The sequence below is a fragment of the Canis aureus genome, chromosome 27 (genome assembly GCF_053574225.1).
Source record: "Canis aureus isolate CA01 chromosome 27, VMU_Caureus_v.1.0, whole genome shotgun sequence".
NCBI lineage: Eukaryota > Metazoa > Chordata > Mammalia > Carnivora > Canidae > Canis > Canis aureus.
Window position 1 is genome coordinate 34497071 of NC_135637.1, and position 16121 is coordinate 34513191.

A 16121-nucleotide genomic window follows, 5' to 3' on the forward strand; every position below is an offset into this window, starting at 1 on the left:
TGCGCGCGCCGGGGTTCGAGCAGAGCATCGCCCCCACACCTTCCGCCGACTGGGGAACGTGGCTGACTCCGCAGCCTGTGCTTTTGTCCCTCCGCTTCCCCGGCACGCGGCGCCAGAGAAGCTGGGGAACCTTGCAAGGCCCGGTCACCCTCCTCTGTGGAGCCAGAGTCAGGCTCTCACCCTGTGGCTGCTAGTTCTCATGCTCTAGCGTCGCACATGCTGCTTCAGCCACCAGGAACCTTCTTCCTCTCAACTTTGCTTGTTGAGCTTCAGAATCTGCAAGTGTCAGCTCAGAGGTCATTTCTTCCTGAAGCTTTCTTTCCTTGACCTCTCCTCTGGGCTCCTGCAGCCCCCAAGCTGCCCTCTCACAGTACCTGTGACACTTGACTTCTCCTCCTCCTCTCCTCCCCCAGGGAAGTGAAGCCAGAGGGCAGGGCGCAGGGGCTGCTCCTCTCTGCCTGGCCCTGGGCCCCCTCAGAGGGAGAGGGTGGGAGGCTCAGGGCAGCTCCTTGCTGGGGCTGAACCTGGGGCTGGGGCTGGTGGTGGAGGCTGGATCCTGTCCCCAGTGGAAGTGTCCCTTTAATAGCTTGCTGGCCTGGTCCGGTTTGGGCGCCTGCTTTACCTCCTATTCAGCTGTGGCTGCAGCTGCTGTGCTGACTCATGCGCCCCAGCAGCCGGCAGGAACTGCAAGCATGGGCTTCCCAGGGGTCTTGGCAGGCTGGGGGCTTCTGGATTACAAAACGGAGAAGTATGTGATAACCAGGAACTGGCGGGTGGGCGCCCTGCAGAGGCTACTGCAGCTCGGGGTCATGACCTACGTGGTGGGGTAAGAGAATGGCCTCTGGGCCTGGCTGGCTGGGGGGGATAATGATTGGTCCTTCTGGGTCTGTGGGTAGAGGGTTTGACTCTTCAGGGGCTGAGCTGGTGGTAGCAGAGGGGAGCAGGTTGGGACAGGGGAAGAAGTAGGCAGAAGGGATGATCTTTTGTCTAGTGGCCAGTGGATACAAGAGCAAGCTATGTGCTTGTGTCCTCCCGTGTGCCCACCTGCCTCCTTTCTTGTGTCTTGTTTCCAAGCCCATATTGATGTCTGGGCACAGAGCAAGATGGGTCCCTATCTGTACCCAGGAGGCCCCTGGTGGGAGAGAAGGTAGTCAGTCCTTGATGCTTGGGAGAGCTGGAATACTAAAATTCCTATAGGGACCACCAGTTTTAGCTGAGTCAGAGGAGTCTTTGTGGAGGAGTTGAGCCTAACCATGTAGAGGGAGGGTGTTGACCGGTGAAGGGGGTGATGGTGGGCATCTCCAAGCCCATGAGTGCCTGACAGGGGACATGCATGAAAGGCACTGGCTCTCTGATCGTGGATGGACCTTTTGGGCTGTGCAGGGTGTTTGGTGTGGGAAATGAGGCTGGAGGGGAGGCAGAGGCCCTAAATGCTGGGCTGGGAGCCTGTGTGATGTGTGAAGAGAAAGGCCGAGAGGGTAGGGCCCACTCTGCCCCTCTTTACCCTGACCAGGGACATACCACACTGCCCATCGCTTCTTCCTAAGGTGGGCTCTCCTCGCCAAGAAAGGATACCAGGAGCGAGACCTGGACCCCCAGATTTCTGTCATCACCAAACTCAAAGGGGTTTCTGTGACCCAGATCAAGGAGCTGGGTAACCGGCTATGGGACGTGGCAGATTTCGTGAAGCCACCACAGGTAGGTGCCTTGGTTCTGCTGCTAGGCGGTGACACTTCTGATACCACCCTTGCAGCAAGCATGTGCCTGAGAGGCACCTGATGCCTGAGCGGGATGCTGGAACGATCATAGGCCTGGGCTTGGGAAGGGCCTTACACAGGAGTGGTCCCTGGACAGGGTTTTCTGGGATGTGTGAGAGGTTTCTAGGTGGACAAGGGGGTGGACAAGGGGATGGACCAAGTAGCCACGCCAGAGGAACTGCCTTTAGAAAGGCTGCACCTAGAAGAGTGGAATGTTTAGGAACTCAACTCTTGAGCTTGAGGCTGGGGCTGGAGAAGCTTGGGAGGCCAGAGCCTGGGGCTTCCTGAATGCTCCCCTCCCTGACCTGGGGCACTGCTGTCAGGTGCTCCTCCTCTGTCGCTCCCATGCAGTATTTCCAACTCCTTTCTCCACCCAGATTGTCTACAGTCTCAGTTTCTACCTTTATCCTACCAATGCCAAAATTGTAGCCCCATCAACCACCCACCCCCAGTACAGCTGCCTCCTGGCACACCTTTCCTGTCCAAAGAGAAATCGTCACCCTCTCCCAGTGTGGCCTCTTTTCATCCAACGAGGGCCCAAACTGGACCTGTGCCCCCTGTGCATTCCATCACCTGGTAGTGTTCACGGCTGCCTATGTCTTACCTGGATGAGACCATGATCTTCTAGTGGGTTCCCCGGCATAATCCACCCAGCAGCCAGCCTGAGCGTCCTATGTGACATCACTCAGACCCTACCAGCCCTTGTTTCCACCCTGGGAAGACTCCCTTTCCATGGTGGTGGCTACCAAATCCTTCCAGATCTTGACCACTATCACAGCTGCTGCCTTCTCTCCTTCCTGGGTGTGCATTGCCCCAAACTTGAGCTCACACACACAGCACTTGGGTGTCAGCCACCCTGCCTCTCCTTAGCCACCCTTTGCCTACGCAGAGCTCACCACCTGCTCCCCCAACCCCCATCCATGTGTATAATGAGGGGCCCACCTCCCCACTTGCCTAGGCACATCCCCAGTCCATCTCAGCTCTGGATCTTCAGTGCCTAGAAGCAGGAGGTGCGTGGACATTTCTGGCAGAGAGAATGAGTAGGAACATGAAAAGTATACTTATCTCAAAGAAGCATCTATGGACTTAGAAAAGGCCAGAAACCCAGCCAGCCTCTGATCTCTACTTCAATTGGCCTCACTGGAGGTACTCTCCTGAAGTGGAGTTGGTGACTCGATCAGGCCAGGACCCGCTTCCCCACAAGCCAAGCTGCCACTTCTGGCCTGACCCTTTGGGGAAGGGAAGCAAAGACCAACCCTGACACTTGCTTTCTAGGGAGAGAACACGTTCTTCTTGGTGACCAATTTTCTTGTGACACCAGAACAAGTTCAGGACAAATGCCCAGAGGTAAGGCTTCCCAGGAGCTCTCCGGCGGGCCCCTAGTCCTCTGCCAGCCCTGGGTCACCAGCCACATTACCCCAGGGAGCTCTCTTAGCTGAGAGTTCAGTATGTGCTACTGTATCCCAGGCACTGAGCTAAAGCCTTTTTGTGAATCATTCCACTTAATCTTCACAAATATCCTGCTTGGTAGGAATTACTGTGATCCTATTTAAGATGAGAAAACAGGAGGACACCTGGGTGGTTCAGCAGTTAAGTGTCTGCCTTTGGTTTGGGGCCTGATCCCAGCATCTGGGATCGAGTCCCATGTCGGGCTCCCTGAATGGAGCCTGCTTCTCCCTCTGCCTGTGTCTCTGCCTCTCTCTCTGTGTCTCTCATGAATAAATAAATAAAATCTTTATTTATTTTTAGATAGAGAGAGTACAAGGGTGTACATGAGTTGGGTGAGAGGCAGAGAGGGAGAGAGAAGAAGAATTTTGAAGGAGACTCCCCACCAAGCAGGAAGCCCCATGTGAGGGTTGATCCCAGGACCTCGAGATTATGACCTGAACCAAAATCAAGAGCCAACCACTTAACTGAGTGAGCCCCCCCCACCAAGGTGCTCCGACCACTTCTTTGCTATGCACAGTCTCTATTAATGTGTCCCAAGTCAGCTTCCATTTTTGTGGGCAAACACAGGACACTCCTGCTTACTGAGCTCAGGGTCACTTATGATCTCTGGATATTTTTAACTACAACTGTGGTCACACCGGAGCCTCTCACCCCCTATTCTTGTCTATTTCTCATCCAGAATCGCAGGTTTACTTCTTGAAATCTCACCTTTTCCCCTTGCCTAAGGATGTCCCACGGATCCAGTATCTGTCACAAAGCACACTTGCTCTTCCCTCCAGCTGTGGGTTTTTTTTCCAAAAAAATTTTTATTGTGATAAAATACACGTAACATAAAACTTACGTTCTTACCAATTTTTTTAAGATTTTTTATTTATTCATTCATCAGAGAGAGAGAGGCAGAGACACAGGGAGAGGGAGAAGCAGGCTCAATGCCGGGAGCCTGACGTAGGACTCGATCTCGGGTCTCCAGGATCACACCCTGGGCTGAAGGCGGCGCTAAACCACTGAGCCATCCAGGGATCCCCGTTCTTACCAATTTTTAAGCATATGGTTGTCCAGCTGTGGATTTTGTTTGAGCAGCTGGGACTCAGGACATAACCCTGGAAGCTTACCTCCATGGTAACCTCTTTTTTTTTTTTTTTGTAACCTCTTTTTTAAAACAAGCCCAACGTGGGGATCCCTGGGTGGCGCAGCGGTTTGGCGCCTGCCTTTGGCCCAGGGCGCAATCCTGGAGACCCGGGATCGAATCCCACATCGGACTCTCGGTGCATGGAGCCTGCTTCTCCCTCTGCCTGTGTCTCTGCCTCTCTCTCTCTCTCTGTGTGACTATCATAAATAAATAAAAATTAAAAAAAAAAATTTAAAACAAGCCTAACGTTAGATTGCTTATGGGGCTGGAGAGTAACTGTGTGGTCCCCTGTCCCCTGTGTCCTGGTTCTTGGTGCCACCACAGATGCTAGGGGTGTCATATGTCCCAGGCTGGCCCCACCTGCAGAGGAGGTGAAGCATGTGGACAAAGGATGTGCAAATGCACATGGTGTCCTTTCTTCTCTAAATGTTCCGAAGACATCTAATTAATCAGATCGGTTTGTAGGCTGTTCTGAAATTTCACTGAAGCCATCATTCCGTGTGTTCTGGAGTCCATGTGATTCCTCTTTGCCTCGTGTCCTGGCTCTGAGCTCTTCCCAGGAAACTTCTGGGGCTGGGAAGCAATTCATCAGATCGGGCCACGAGGCTTCCTGAGACTAGCCAGGGTTCCTGCTAGCTCCTCTCAGGGGTCCTGGTCCTCTGGTCCCTCCCAACACATGCACTGTTCTCCTTGGAGAGTCAGGCCATCAGCAAACACCTGCTGAGTCTCGGGGCAGGTTGGGCCGGGGGGCGGGGGGGTGGCAAGGCCCGATGCTGAGGATGCAAAACTCCACCCCTTGTACCTCAAGCAACCTGCACGGGCAGCCCAGCCAAGGTAGCAGGTCCTGTGATGCGGACAGAGCTGTAGCTGGAGACCCAGGGAGGCGTGCCTGCCAGCCCAGGGCCTCAGGGAGGGTTTCCCACAGGACTCGAGTCTCAGGTGGGATCTTGAGAATGTCCAGGCAGAGGCAGCTGTGTGAGCAAAGGCCCCAAGCTATGTGAGATGAGGCTCCTCCGGGGTCACCTGCTACGGAGTGGGGTTGGAGCTTAGATTGGGATTGAGGTGGCAAGGGGGAGCAGGTAGCCCAAGATCTCAGGGGCCCTGTGTACTCTGCTAAGTAGCTGAACTTGATCACAGGAGCGTGGTGGAGCCAGGGATGGTCTCTGCTGAGAGAATGGAGGCAGATGATGCAGAGACCAGGCCCTGTGGTGGTCACCATGGAGTCGGATAGGAGGGGATGGTGGCCCAACCAGGCTCAGAGAGGAAGGGCGGACTCAGGACACAGGTGGCCCCACTCTGTCCTCTGCCCCCTTATCGTGGTCCCGACCCTCCACGATCCCCCTGTCTCACCTGGCTCGGACTCCCTGAGCCCTTCTTGCCACCCTGGCACTGTGCTCCTCCTGCTGTTCGTGAGTTAGGTGACCTGAACAGTGATGTTCATTGTCAGCCTGGGGCAGAACTGTGTCTGTGGGACTGTGCCTTCCTCTTCAAGGGCCTAGGGCCCCCAGAAAGCATGCCACCCCTCCCTTTTTGTTAATCCCTAGAATACTGGGAGTGTGCGGGCCCTCATGGCAGGTTTTACAGAAGAACAAGCAGGGGAGAGACTAGCCTGTGGTCCCTCAGTTCTGTGCTGCTACCTACTTCCCCACCCAGACCCCTGCAACCAGGGGCCTGCCCTTCGTTCACCGCACCCCGGACCTCCACCCTGGCACAAACTTGCCCTTCCCAGAGTCCCTTCACCTTCCTAGTTGTCATCTGAGTGGGACCAGAAGACCTGGGCCTCTGGAGGGCAGATAACTCAGAAACGAAGGAGGCTTGCTCTGCCTTGGATACAGCACCTGCATCCCTAACTGGCTGGGGGACCGATCACCACCCTCCTCTGACCACATCCTTTTATTTGTACCCTCCAGCTTGCCCATGTGCCCCCTGAACTCAGGCATCTCTCTGGAGCTAAGGCTGGAGGGTTGTGTCCCTGTAGGCTTCAGGGCTGGGTCACAGAGGGGAGACACTCCCTGGGCCCTTGGCAATTCTGCTTCCACCACCACCCCAGCACCCCTCCATCCCGCTGGCTAATTGCTGGGCCGACGAGGACTGTCCTGAAGGGGAGACGGGGACGCACAGCCACGGTAACTGTGGGCCCTGTCCTCTGGGTTGGGGCTCTGGGGCTGGGACCCTGGGTGGCTCTTGAGAGCAGGCCTGGTGGTGCCTCTCCATCTCTCCTTTCTGTCGATGCCCAACACCCCCCGCCCCCCCCCCCGGGCCTGTGGAGACTTGGAGGCCTGGAGTTTGTCTTGTGTTTTCAAGGCATAAAAACAGGCCAGTGTGTGGAATTCAACGGGACCCACAGGACCTGTGAGATCCAGGGCTGGTGCCCCGTGGAGAGTGGCACTGTGCCTGTGTAAGTGACCCCTCCGCCTCCAGGGCCGGGCCCCAGAACCACAGGACATGCCCTTCACGTGCCCTCTGCCCGCAGGAAGCCACTACTGGTCCAGGCAGAGAACTTCACCCTGTTTGTCAAGAACACAGTCACCTTCAACAAGTTCAATTTCTCCAAGTAAGTGTGGGTGGGTCCTGTGGGTCCCAGACCTTCCTTGTCTGCTACCTGACCTGACTCCCCTCCCCTGCACTGTCCAACCCCCCCCCCCGACCCCCCAGGTCCAATGCCTTGGACACCTGGGATGCCACTTACTTCAAGCGCTGCCGCTACGACTCACACTACAGCCCCTACTGCCCTGTGTTCCGCATTGGGGACCTCGTGGCTGCAGCTGGAGGGGTCTTTGAGGACCTGGCGTTGCTGGTGGGTCCATGGGGGGAGGCTTCCAGAGGGCTCAGGGGGAGGGCCCGGGGCCTGCGTGCTGGTGAAGCAGCGATGTGCTGTGTGCAGGGAGGTGCTGTGGGAGTCCGAGTCCACTGGGATTGTGACCTGGATGCTGGGGCTTCCGACTGCCGGCCCCATTACTCCTTCCAGCTGCAGGAGAGGAGCTACAATTTCAGGTGCGGCCCCCACTGCCCTCCTGCTGCTGCCTGTGGGCTCTGGGCTCCGCCTGTCCTGTGGCAGCCAGGACCCACCGGACCCGGCCCAGCTCTCTGGACACTCCCTTGTGTGTGCGAGGAGGCCCCCGGGGCAGGAGGGGTGATCTCAGCTCCCGGTCCCCCAGCTTGGGCTCTGTCCAGCCTCTCTCCTGAGCTGGTCCCCCTCTGTCCCTTGGGACTCCCCACTCTAGCCCCTCCCCTGCCCTACCCCACCTCTGGCATCTCCCTCCTCAGCACAGGGGGGTTTCTTTTTTAATTGTGCCTTAGCTTTTAGCTAAACAATTTCAAAAATCTATAGAAAAGTTCAAAGATTAGTACTGTGAACACCCATACCCATTTACTCTTTATCTGGGCTTTTAGGTTTTATTTTTTGGGTTTTTTTTGGGGGGGGTATTTTTCACCATTTTGCCACATTTGCTTTCTCTCTCCCTCTCTAGAGTGAGTGGATATATTTAGATAGATTTCAAAGGAACCATCTGAAAATGAATGGTGGACATCTGACACCCTTCCTCCCGACACTGTTAGAGAATAAGGACCTGCCCCACGTGACTGCTGTCCCATTGCCACACTCTAAGAGCTTAACATCGGCAGGACAAATCTAATATTTAACTTTCCCCAACTATGCCAATAATAGTCCTATATCTTTTTTAAAAAAGATTTTATTTATTTACTTGAGAGAGAGAGAGCGTGCGGGAGCAGGGGGAGGGGCAGAGCAAGAGAGAGAAAGAGAGAGAGAGAAGCAGACTCCCCACTGAGAAGGGAGCCTGACATGGGGCTCTACCCAGGACCCCGGGATCACGACCTGACCAAAGGCAGATGCTCAACCAACTGAGCCACCCAGCTGCCCCATAGTCCTATATCTTTTTATTTTCCAAAGCAGGATGTACTCAGGGATGTTGCATTGCATTTATTATCACACCTTGGAGTCTCTTAAATAGATCTCCCCCACCCTGCTAGAATCCTCCTGTCACTTCCTGTCACCTGGTCATTGTCACATATATACACACACAGCCCCCAGGCCTGGAGATGGTGCCTCTTGACATTGCTCAGTGGGCTTTTCTTGGTCTGGCTTCCCTGGCTTTCCCAGCCCTTTGCAACTCTTAGAGGCTAGCTCCCTGCCCACACTCTGCTTTCCACACCCCTGTGATCCTACCTGTCCTACTTTCTCTGCCTAGAGCACTCTTTCCTGAGCCCTGGAAGACCAGCCTGAAAGTGTACCCTGCAGAAAGCCTTTCCCAGTTCATAGGGGAGAGTGGGTTCCCCCTCACCCTTTAGACTCATGGCCCAGGGCTTGGCTCCCTACCTGCCCTCACTCCCACTACCAGTGCCGGTGTAGGGACCCATCTGTCCCCTCTGCCCCCCCAGCAGGCAGGGAGCTTCCAAGAGGCAGGTGGGTCCCAAGTTGCCTTTCCCTGTGTCCTCAGCAATGACACAGGGCTGAACAGCTGGGGCTGGAGATTTATAGAGTCAATGGATGAATAAGGAGGCCTGGGAGGGCCAGCCCAGCCCAGGAGTGGCAGCAGGCAAAGCACCAGACCTCCTTTCCTGCCTTCAGGACAGCCTCTCACTGGTGGAAGGCCTCAGGTGTGGAGGCCCGGAGTCTGCTCAAGCTCTACGGGATCCGCTTTGACATCCTTGTCACTGGGCAGGTAGGAGGTGCTGGAGGGCAATGGGTGGTGGGGGTGGGAGGGAGACAGTCGCCGCCCCAGAGGCTCAGTCCAGGTTGGTCTCAGGCAGGAAAGTTCGGGCTCATTCCCACGACCATCACTCTGGGCACCGGAGCAGCTTGGCTGGGTGTGGTGAGTCTGGGCAATGTGGGCTTCCTCTGGCTGCAGTGACTGTGGGTCCAGGCCCACCCGAGGGCACACCTGGGCACCCCCCACCCCCGCGCTGTGCATGATGTTGAGTCTCGGGTGAGGGCTGGGGAGGCGGCAGAAACAGGGCCGAGGGGCAGGACATAGGTGTCCTCTGCCTCTCCAGATCACCTTCCTCTGTGACCTGCTGCTCTTGTACGTGGATGAAGAAGCCCATTTCTACTGGAGTACCAAGTATGAGGAGGTGAGCTGTGGGCCTGTCCAGACCTTGGGTTCTGTGACACTTTGGAGGATGTTGACTGAGCCCTGATCTGATGTTCTCATCTGTAGGCAAAGGCCCCGAAGGTGACCACCACCCCTGAGCAGACAAAGCCAGCTTCTGCACCCCCCGCATGCGGCTGCCCAGGTGTCTTAGAGGGGACCCAGTCTGGGAACCAGACACCAACAGCAGAGTGGCCGTGCCTGGGCTCCGGCCCCCCCTCACCGGCCTGTTCCTGATGCCTGTGGCTGTTTGCTGCTGGGTGCGGGGTGGGGGCCCCGTCTTGGGGACCTGCTGGATAAAGCCCCAGCAGGACTAGGGTGGGGGGTTGGGGAAGAATCCCATCCTTCCACTCTCAGACAGGCTGTCCCTCCCCTGACACCAGCTTCAGCAGGGTGCTGCCTGGGGAGCCACAGAAACCAGTTTTGCATAGAGACCCGCAGCAGAACATGAGTCAAGAAGGGGAGACCCTAGGGCACCCATGTGGCAAGGCAGTGGTCCAGAGGGGCTCCTGCTATATCTAGGTCTAGAGAACTCTCTCCCAGTCTCTGTCACCATCAGTGCCCAGCAGCGGCCTGCTCACCAGCTGTCAGCACCGGCCCTCCCACTGGCTGTAGCAGACTCCAGCCTTCCTTCCTCTGCTGAGACTCCTATTGTAGGCAGAGCCCCTCTTTCTCAGCTGTGCTGCACTGGGGTCTATGCAAACTGGAGTCTGAAGCAAGGTAGAAAGAAGCCTGACTGGAGGGGTTGTCTCAGCTGCTCCAGTGCTGGGTTGCCTGGGGCAGGTTCCTACCCAACTCTGGGCCTCATCCATGGAATGAAGAGTGGGTAGGCAGATGATCCAACCCCTAGGAACCTCAAGCAAGGGCACATCCTTTGGTCTCACACCTGCTCAGTTTATGAGCATCAGCCCCTCCCTGGTGGTAGCCCTCAGGCTATGGGGCTTGGGAGAGGGAGGAGAGGGTGGGGGGAGCTGAGATGGTGGTCACTAGGGCCTCTGGGATCTTCTGTATGCCTCTTCATTAACCGTCCCCACATATACACACAAGCCCAACCCCTAGAACCTGCTCACCGGACCCATGGGGATAGGAGGCTGTACATCTGGAATTCATTGCTACCTAGGGTCATATCTAAGAATGTGTCAGGACATCTGCTTGTCCCAGCCTCAGGCAACTGCATTCAGGTGGCTTTGGTCATAACCCCCCACCCTAGAGCCCAGTGGCTGGAAGGAATGTCCCTAACAAAGGACACAAAGGTTTCCAGCAGGCTGGCTTGGTATCATACTGGAGAATTTCCCTTGCCCTGGAGTCCCCTGCCAGGACTCCCTGCCAGGAGGGGAGGAACAAGGGCTACAGGAGTCAAATGCCCTGTGGTTCCAGGGCAGAGGCAGGAATTTGGGAGTACCCACCCTAGGGAAGTAAGGGGCTTCTCTCTCCTGGGTCTCTGGTGACCAAGGGTGTGCTGGCAGCTTGGTGGTAGAGCAGCAAAGACCAGCTGGGGAGGGCCAGGGCTGGGGCTCAGGCTGGACTAGCATCTGGAATCATCTGACACCTGGAGCCTCAACAAAGCCTTGGGCTCCCTGCTGCTTCTCAATCCCCAGAGCAGTATCCATGGGGAGGCAGGTTCAGAAGAACCAAGGTGAGAGAACATGGCTCTGAGGCCTGGTTATCGGAGTGGGGTCACATGTACCTAGTTGTCCTCGGGGTCCAGAGAAAGCTGTTATAACTGCAGAAAGTCAAGGAGTAAAGCCTGCTAAAACCAGCAGCTTCCTGTGTAGTCTTTACAGGCAGGGGTGGGGAGTTGGAAGTATCTATGATGGGCACAGTATGGCTTTAGGGAGACCAGTGGGCCTGGAGGTGCTTGAAGCAGGCCCAGGAACTTGTACACAGGCGTGTATGCCATATTCGTATGTACCATCCTGAGCTGTTATTGCAAAGCCTTTGAGGGAAGGGGGAGAGAAAGAGAGGAGTGCCAGCTGTGACAGCTAGACAGCTGTGGCCAAGGCCTGAGGTTGGGAACAGCTGTTGCCTCAGTCTGCATATGAGTGTGCATCACCAAGGCAGGCGTGTGGCCATGTGGGCACATGCCACGAGTTGCACGTGCCCATGCAGTGTGCCTCTACATTCCCAGGCAGGCCTCAGGGACATGCTACGCTTTCTGGGAGCCTTGGAAACCCAAGAGGACCCTGGAACTCCACTGCCCTTTCTAGGCGACCTTTTCTGGGGCCCAGGCTCTGCTCTCTGGATCCCCTTGCCCAGGGGACATGTAGGGAGTCTGTAGGGGGAGCCTAACTCTACCCTTTTCACAGACGCCTCTTCCCCTGGTGTGTCCCCGGGACAGAGGGTACCAGCCTGAGGGCAGGACCCCAGGACCCAGGCCAGGAGATGTCTGTGATTCAGGGTTGTCCCAAAGCTGGTGCCTCCCTCTTGCCAAACCTCGGCATCTTTGCTGTGGTTCGAGGACAATCAGTTGGCTCCCAGGGACAGAAAAGCATTCACTCAGTGCCACAAAGAACACAATGGTGGATGCAGCAGCAGATCACGTGGCTGGCCAAGAGGTTATTATTGTGGATATCTGGGGCTGTGGGCCTGTTCCTGGCCCACCCCAACCCACTTCAGCCCACCCCATCTGCCCAAATAGCTGTAGTTGTTCATGAACAGGAAGATGCTGGGCAAAATACTCACCCTACCAGTCCTGGCCAGGGCCCACTCCCCAAAACCCAAAACCAGGCACTTGGGCTAAGGCCCTAAGGTCTCGAGGACCCTTCTCAGCATGGGCAGGCCGGCAAACCTGAGCTGGCTCAGATAGAAGGGTCTCCCAGCCCCTCTGGGCCCCCAAGGAGGTGGGGTGGGCAGAGCAAGTGTGGACAGGTCTCCAGCTCAATTCATGGACTGGTGGGCTGCTCTGTGGGGCTGGGCTCCTGGGTGGGGGGCTGCACCGTCTGTACAGACTCCTCCAGGTTGGTGCTGGGGAACACCACGTAGTGTGAGGTGGTCAGCTCTGGTGGCTCCTGCCGGTTCTGTTTGCTGTGCCAGATGCCATAGCAGAAATACACGGCGAGTCCTGCAGGAGTTGTGGGAGACTGAGGGGCAGGTCCCAGCCCTGCTCACCCTCCTTTCCTTCCTGCGGTCCACCGAGGGCCCCAAGCCTGATCCCCCACTCACCGATCAGCAGCCAGATGGAGACACGCACCCAAGTCAAGTAGCTTAGCTTCAGCATGAGGCAGATGTTGAGGAGGATGCTCAGGGCTGGAGTCAGGGGCACCATGGGGATCTGACAAGGCAAGAACAGGGCGGGACTGGGCTGCAGGGAAGGTCTGCTGCGCAGGGCCTGGTTTGTCAAGCGTCCACTTTGCCATGCAGAAAGAGAGGGGGATGGGTGCGTGGGCCTCCCCAACCCTGTGAGCCCTGGTTCATCCTGCCACAGCAGAGGAGGAAGGGGCAAAGCGAGCTAGCTGGATGACAGGCAGCAGGCATTGGCTGGGGGAGGTACCTGGAATGTATCTTTCCGCTGTTGCTCGTGGACCCCCAGGATGAAGAGGCTGAGCAGAAATGTGACAGAGCTGAGCAGCAGGAGCAGGATGTAGCCCCAGTTTGGGAGATGCAGGACTGAATTCCCGAAGACCAGTACACAAGCCAGGGCGATGGCCGAGGCCACCAGGATGCTGAGTGCCCAAGCCACAGCAGCTCCGGGGCTGCACCTACCTAGGAAGCCCAGGTAGGGCCTCAGGGCTGGCCGCAGCTGCCCAGGCTCAGAGGCTGAGGCCTGATTAGTGCCCACCAGCTGGGCGTGGTCTGAGAAAGAGTGGTACTCTTTGACCCTGGGGCTAGGGCTGGCTGGGCTTGGGGAACTGGATGGAGGGGACTTCTGGAAGCGTAGCACAAGAATGCTGGTGGCCACGAAAGTGTAGGCCAGCAGTGTGCCGATGGACAGGAACTGAACCAGTGCCTCGAGGTCCAGCAGCAGTGCCAGTAAAGACATGAGGCTCCCGAACACAGCGATGCCCGCCAAGGGCACCTGTGTCCGGGGGTGCACTCGGGCAAACACCTGGAAGAAGAGCCCATCGACGGCCATGGCGTAGACGATGCGTGGCAGGGAGAAGAGGCTGCTGAGCAGGACAGTGTTCATGGCTGTGGCAGAGAGTGGAGAACTGGTGAGCATGGTGGACAGGCCCACTAGGGGCCTCTGCTGGGAGCCAGGGCATGCCGCCAACCCTGGGGAACACCAACAGGAGTTTGTCTGGGTTATCAGAATGAGCCTGAGTGCATGTGGGGTGTTGGATTGTTACCTCACCCCCCAAGAATGGGACACCCTGGTTTAGGTGACAGGCCCATCAGAGAATCTGATGAGCAGTGGGTCCTTCTCCCAGGAAAGGACTTGCTCAGAACTGACATTTTATGTACAATCGGGAGGGGGCAGTGAAGGGGGCCTTCCAACAAGACAAGAGAGGCTCGTGATCAGCACCTTCCTGGGCCCGCTATGCAACTGGGAAAAGACCGAGACGGAGAAGCCTAGGGCAGCCCGGGCCCTGCTCACGCCCCCCTCGCCCGATCGGGCCCTTACTGCAGATGGAGCCGGCGGCCACGATGAAGCCCGCCCAGCTGTAGCCCCGCCGGTAGAAGGCGTCGGCGAGCGCGGAGTTGGGGTTCAGGCTGTGCCACGGCACCATGAGGGTGAGCACGGCGGAGACGAGGATGTAGGCGCCGGCTGCCAGGCCAAGCGAGACGGAGATGGCTATCGGCACGGCTCGCTTCGGGTTCCTGGCCTCCTCGCTGGAGGCGGCGATGACATCGAAGCCCACGAAGGCGTAGAAGCAGGTGGCGGTGCCAGCCATGATGCCCGAGAAGCCAAAAGGCGCAAAGCCACCCTCCTCAGCACTCCAGTTCTGCGGGCGGGCCAGGACGAAGCCCAGGATGATGATGAAGAGGATGAGGAGCAGGCTGATGACGGTGAAGGTGTGGTTGAGCCAGGAGGAGACCCGGGCCCCGCAGGAGATGAAGGCGGAGGCCAAAAGCACGATGGCAGCAGCCAGGAAGTCGGGGTAGTGCGCCAGCAGGGGCACCTGCCAGGTCCCGATGTGGGCCTGGGTGAAGTTGTGGATGCGGTGGCCGAACATGGAGTCCAGGTAGCCGCTCCAGGCGCGGGCCACGGCTGCGCCCCCGATGAGGTACTCGAGCAGCACATTCCAGCCGATGAGGAAGGCCCACAGCTCGCCCATGGACACGTAGGTGAACAGGTAGGCCGAGCCCGTGCGGGGTAAGCGGGCCCCGAACTCCGCGTAGCACAGGCCTGACAGCAGGGAGGCCACGGCGGCCAGAGCGAAGGACAAGAGCACCGCGGGGCCGGCCATCTCCTTCGCCACCGTGCCTGTGAGCACGTAGAGGCCCGAGCCCACCATGCCACCCAGGCCCAACAGGGTCAGGTCCAGGGTGGACAGGCAGCGCTGCAGGGACGTCTCCATGGCAGACTCCTCCAGTGGCTTCAGCCGGTTCAGCTTCTGGCAGAAGCGTGCCAGGCTGGCAGTGCTGGGCAGCCCCCTGGCCATGGTGGGCGGCGGAGAGGAGCACCAAGGCAGCTGCGGGCACCTACCAGGGGCTGGGGGGGAATGACAGGTTGCCCAACCAGGTACCGAGCAGGCTTCAGTCCGCGCTGTCCCTTCCCCTGGGGACCCAAGTGCCTGCGCAGCTAGGGCGCCTGAGGGCTGGGATGGGTCAGGAGTGGCAGGAGGTCACAGGGAAGCATGGAGGTCCTGCCTGCCTCCGGCCAGGTGAGGGAACCTTGTGCAGTCCGACCTGGGCACATTTGGGTGGGGAGGCCTGAGCGTGGGAAGGGTGCAGCTCCAGGAAGTGGGGTTGGGAAACTGCTCCTTGGTCTGGCACCCCAGAACAAGGTGGAAACCTCAGGCTTCTCCGGAGCTGAGCCAGGCCTCCAGGCCTCCAGGCCTCCAGGACCCGGAACAGGAGGGGCTCTGCTGCCCTGGGCGTCAACCAGGCAGCCACCTGGCCTCTGACAGTGGCACTCACCACCAGCACCCCCCCTACACACACACACACACGGGCACACGCGCACGCACGCGCGCACACCCCCCCGCCCCTCGGGGCCTGGGTATCTGCGCACCCGGCCAGGAGGCGGGGCGCTCCTGGCCCGGAGCCCCAAGCCGAAGCTCCGAAGCTCCGTGCCCTGCCCCCGCCCCGACAGGCCACCTCCGCCACCGCCACCGCCGCCACCGCCGCCAAAGCCAGAGCCAGAGCCAGAGCCAGTTCCACTCGGGTATCCGAGCCTTTGCCTCCTCTCAGGCCAGACTACGTACCTGCAGGAGTCGCTGAGACTCACCTGCTGTCCCTGCTGCCGCTGCTCTGCGCGCTGTGCCGGCCCTGCCTGGGTGGCGCCGCCTGCACCCAGAGCCCGCCCCCACTCCTCCTGCGCCGGATCCAGCGAGGCCCCACCCACCTCGCTGTCACACCAGTACCCAGATAGCCCACCAAACCCATACTTCACCCGACAGCGACCTGAGCTCCCCGAATCTGGAGAAGTGTGACACTATTCCTGTGTCTGATTCACAGATGAGGAGGCCCAGGACACAAGGTAAGCGACTAATCCAGATCACTGGACTGGCCTTGGAAAGGCAGGCAAGGTTAAGGACCAGGTCTGGAGGGATCTGGAACCCACCAGCTTGCCAC

At 58.1% G+C, this 16121-nt stretch overlaps 2 protein-coding genes across 4 annotated transcripts in view; one reads left to right on the plus strand and one right to left on the minus strand.

The window, feature by feature from the left end:
• P2RX6 (purinergic receptor P2X 6) overlaps positions 1–11202 on the plus strand; it is an 11603-nt gene extending 401 nt beyond the window's left edge. Inside the window, exons 1-12 of one of the 2 annotated variants that reach the window (XM_077874630.1) lie at positions 4–826; positions 1548–1698; positions 3033–3104; positions 6386–6461; positions 6640–6733; positions 6809–6889; positions 6991–7132; positions 7220–7329; positions 8924–9017; positions 9102–9167; positions 9349–9426; positions 9513–11202. In XM_077874630.1, coding sequence (XP_077730756.1) covers positions 693–826; positions 1548–1698; positions 3033–3104; positions 6386–6461; positions 6640–6733; positions 6809–6889; positions 6991–7132; positions 7220–7329; positions 8924–9017; positions 9102–9167; positions 9349–9426; positions 9513–9680 — 1266 coding nt within the window. In that variant the 5' untranslated portion in view covers positions 4–692 and the 3' untranslated portion in view covers positions 9681–11202. Of the gene's footprint in view, positions 1–3; positions 827–1547; positions 1699–3032; positions 3105–6385; positions 6462–6639; positions 6734–6808; positions 6890–6990; positions 7133–7219; positions 7330–8923; positions 9018–9101; positions 9168–9348; positions 9427–9512 lie in introns of those variants that run through there. The other variant, XM_077874629.1, reaches the window with a different exon arrangement.
• Positions 11203–11979: 777 nt separating this feature from the next.
• SLC7A4 (solute carrier family 7 member 4) lies at positions 11980–15873 on the minus strand. 2 transcript variants are annotated; one of them, XM_077874624.1, is made up of 5 exons: positions 15775–15873; positions 14005–15036; positions 12934–13571; positions 12606–12714; positions 11980–12504 (listed from the first exon to the last, which is right to left on the minus strand). In XM_077874624.1, the coding sequence occupies exons 2-5, from the start codon at positions 14984–14986 to the stop codon at positions 12326–12328; spliced, it is 1908 nt and encodes a 635-aa protein (XP_077730750.1). In that variant the 5' UTR covers positions 14987–15036; positions 15775–15873; the 3' UTR covers positions 11980–12325. The 2 variants fall into 2 exon arrangements, with proteins under 2 accessions (XP_077730750.1, XP_077730751.1); XM_077874625.1 differs by having other exon boundaries at positions 15752–15869.
• Between the last annotated feature and the right edge of the window lie 248 nt (positions 15874–16121).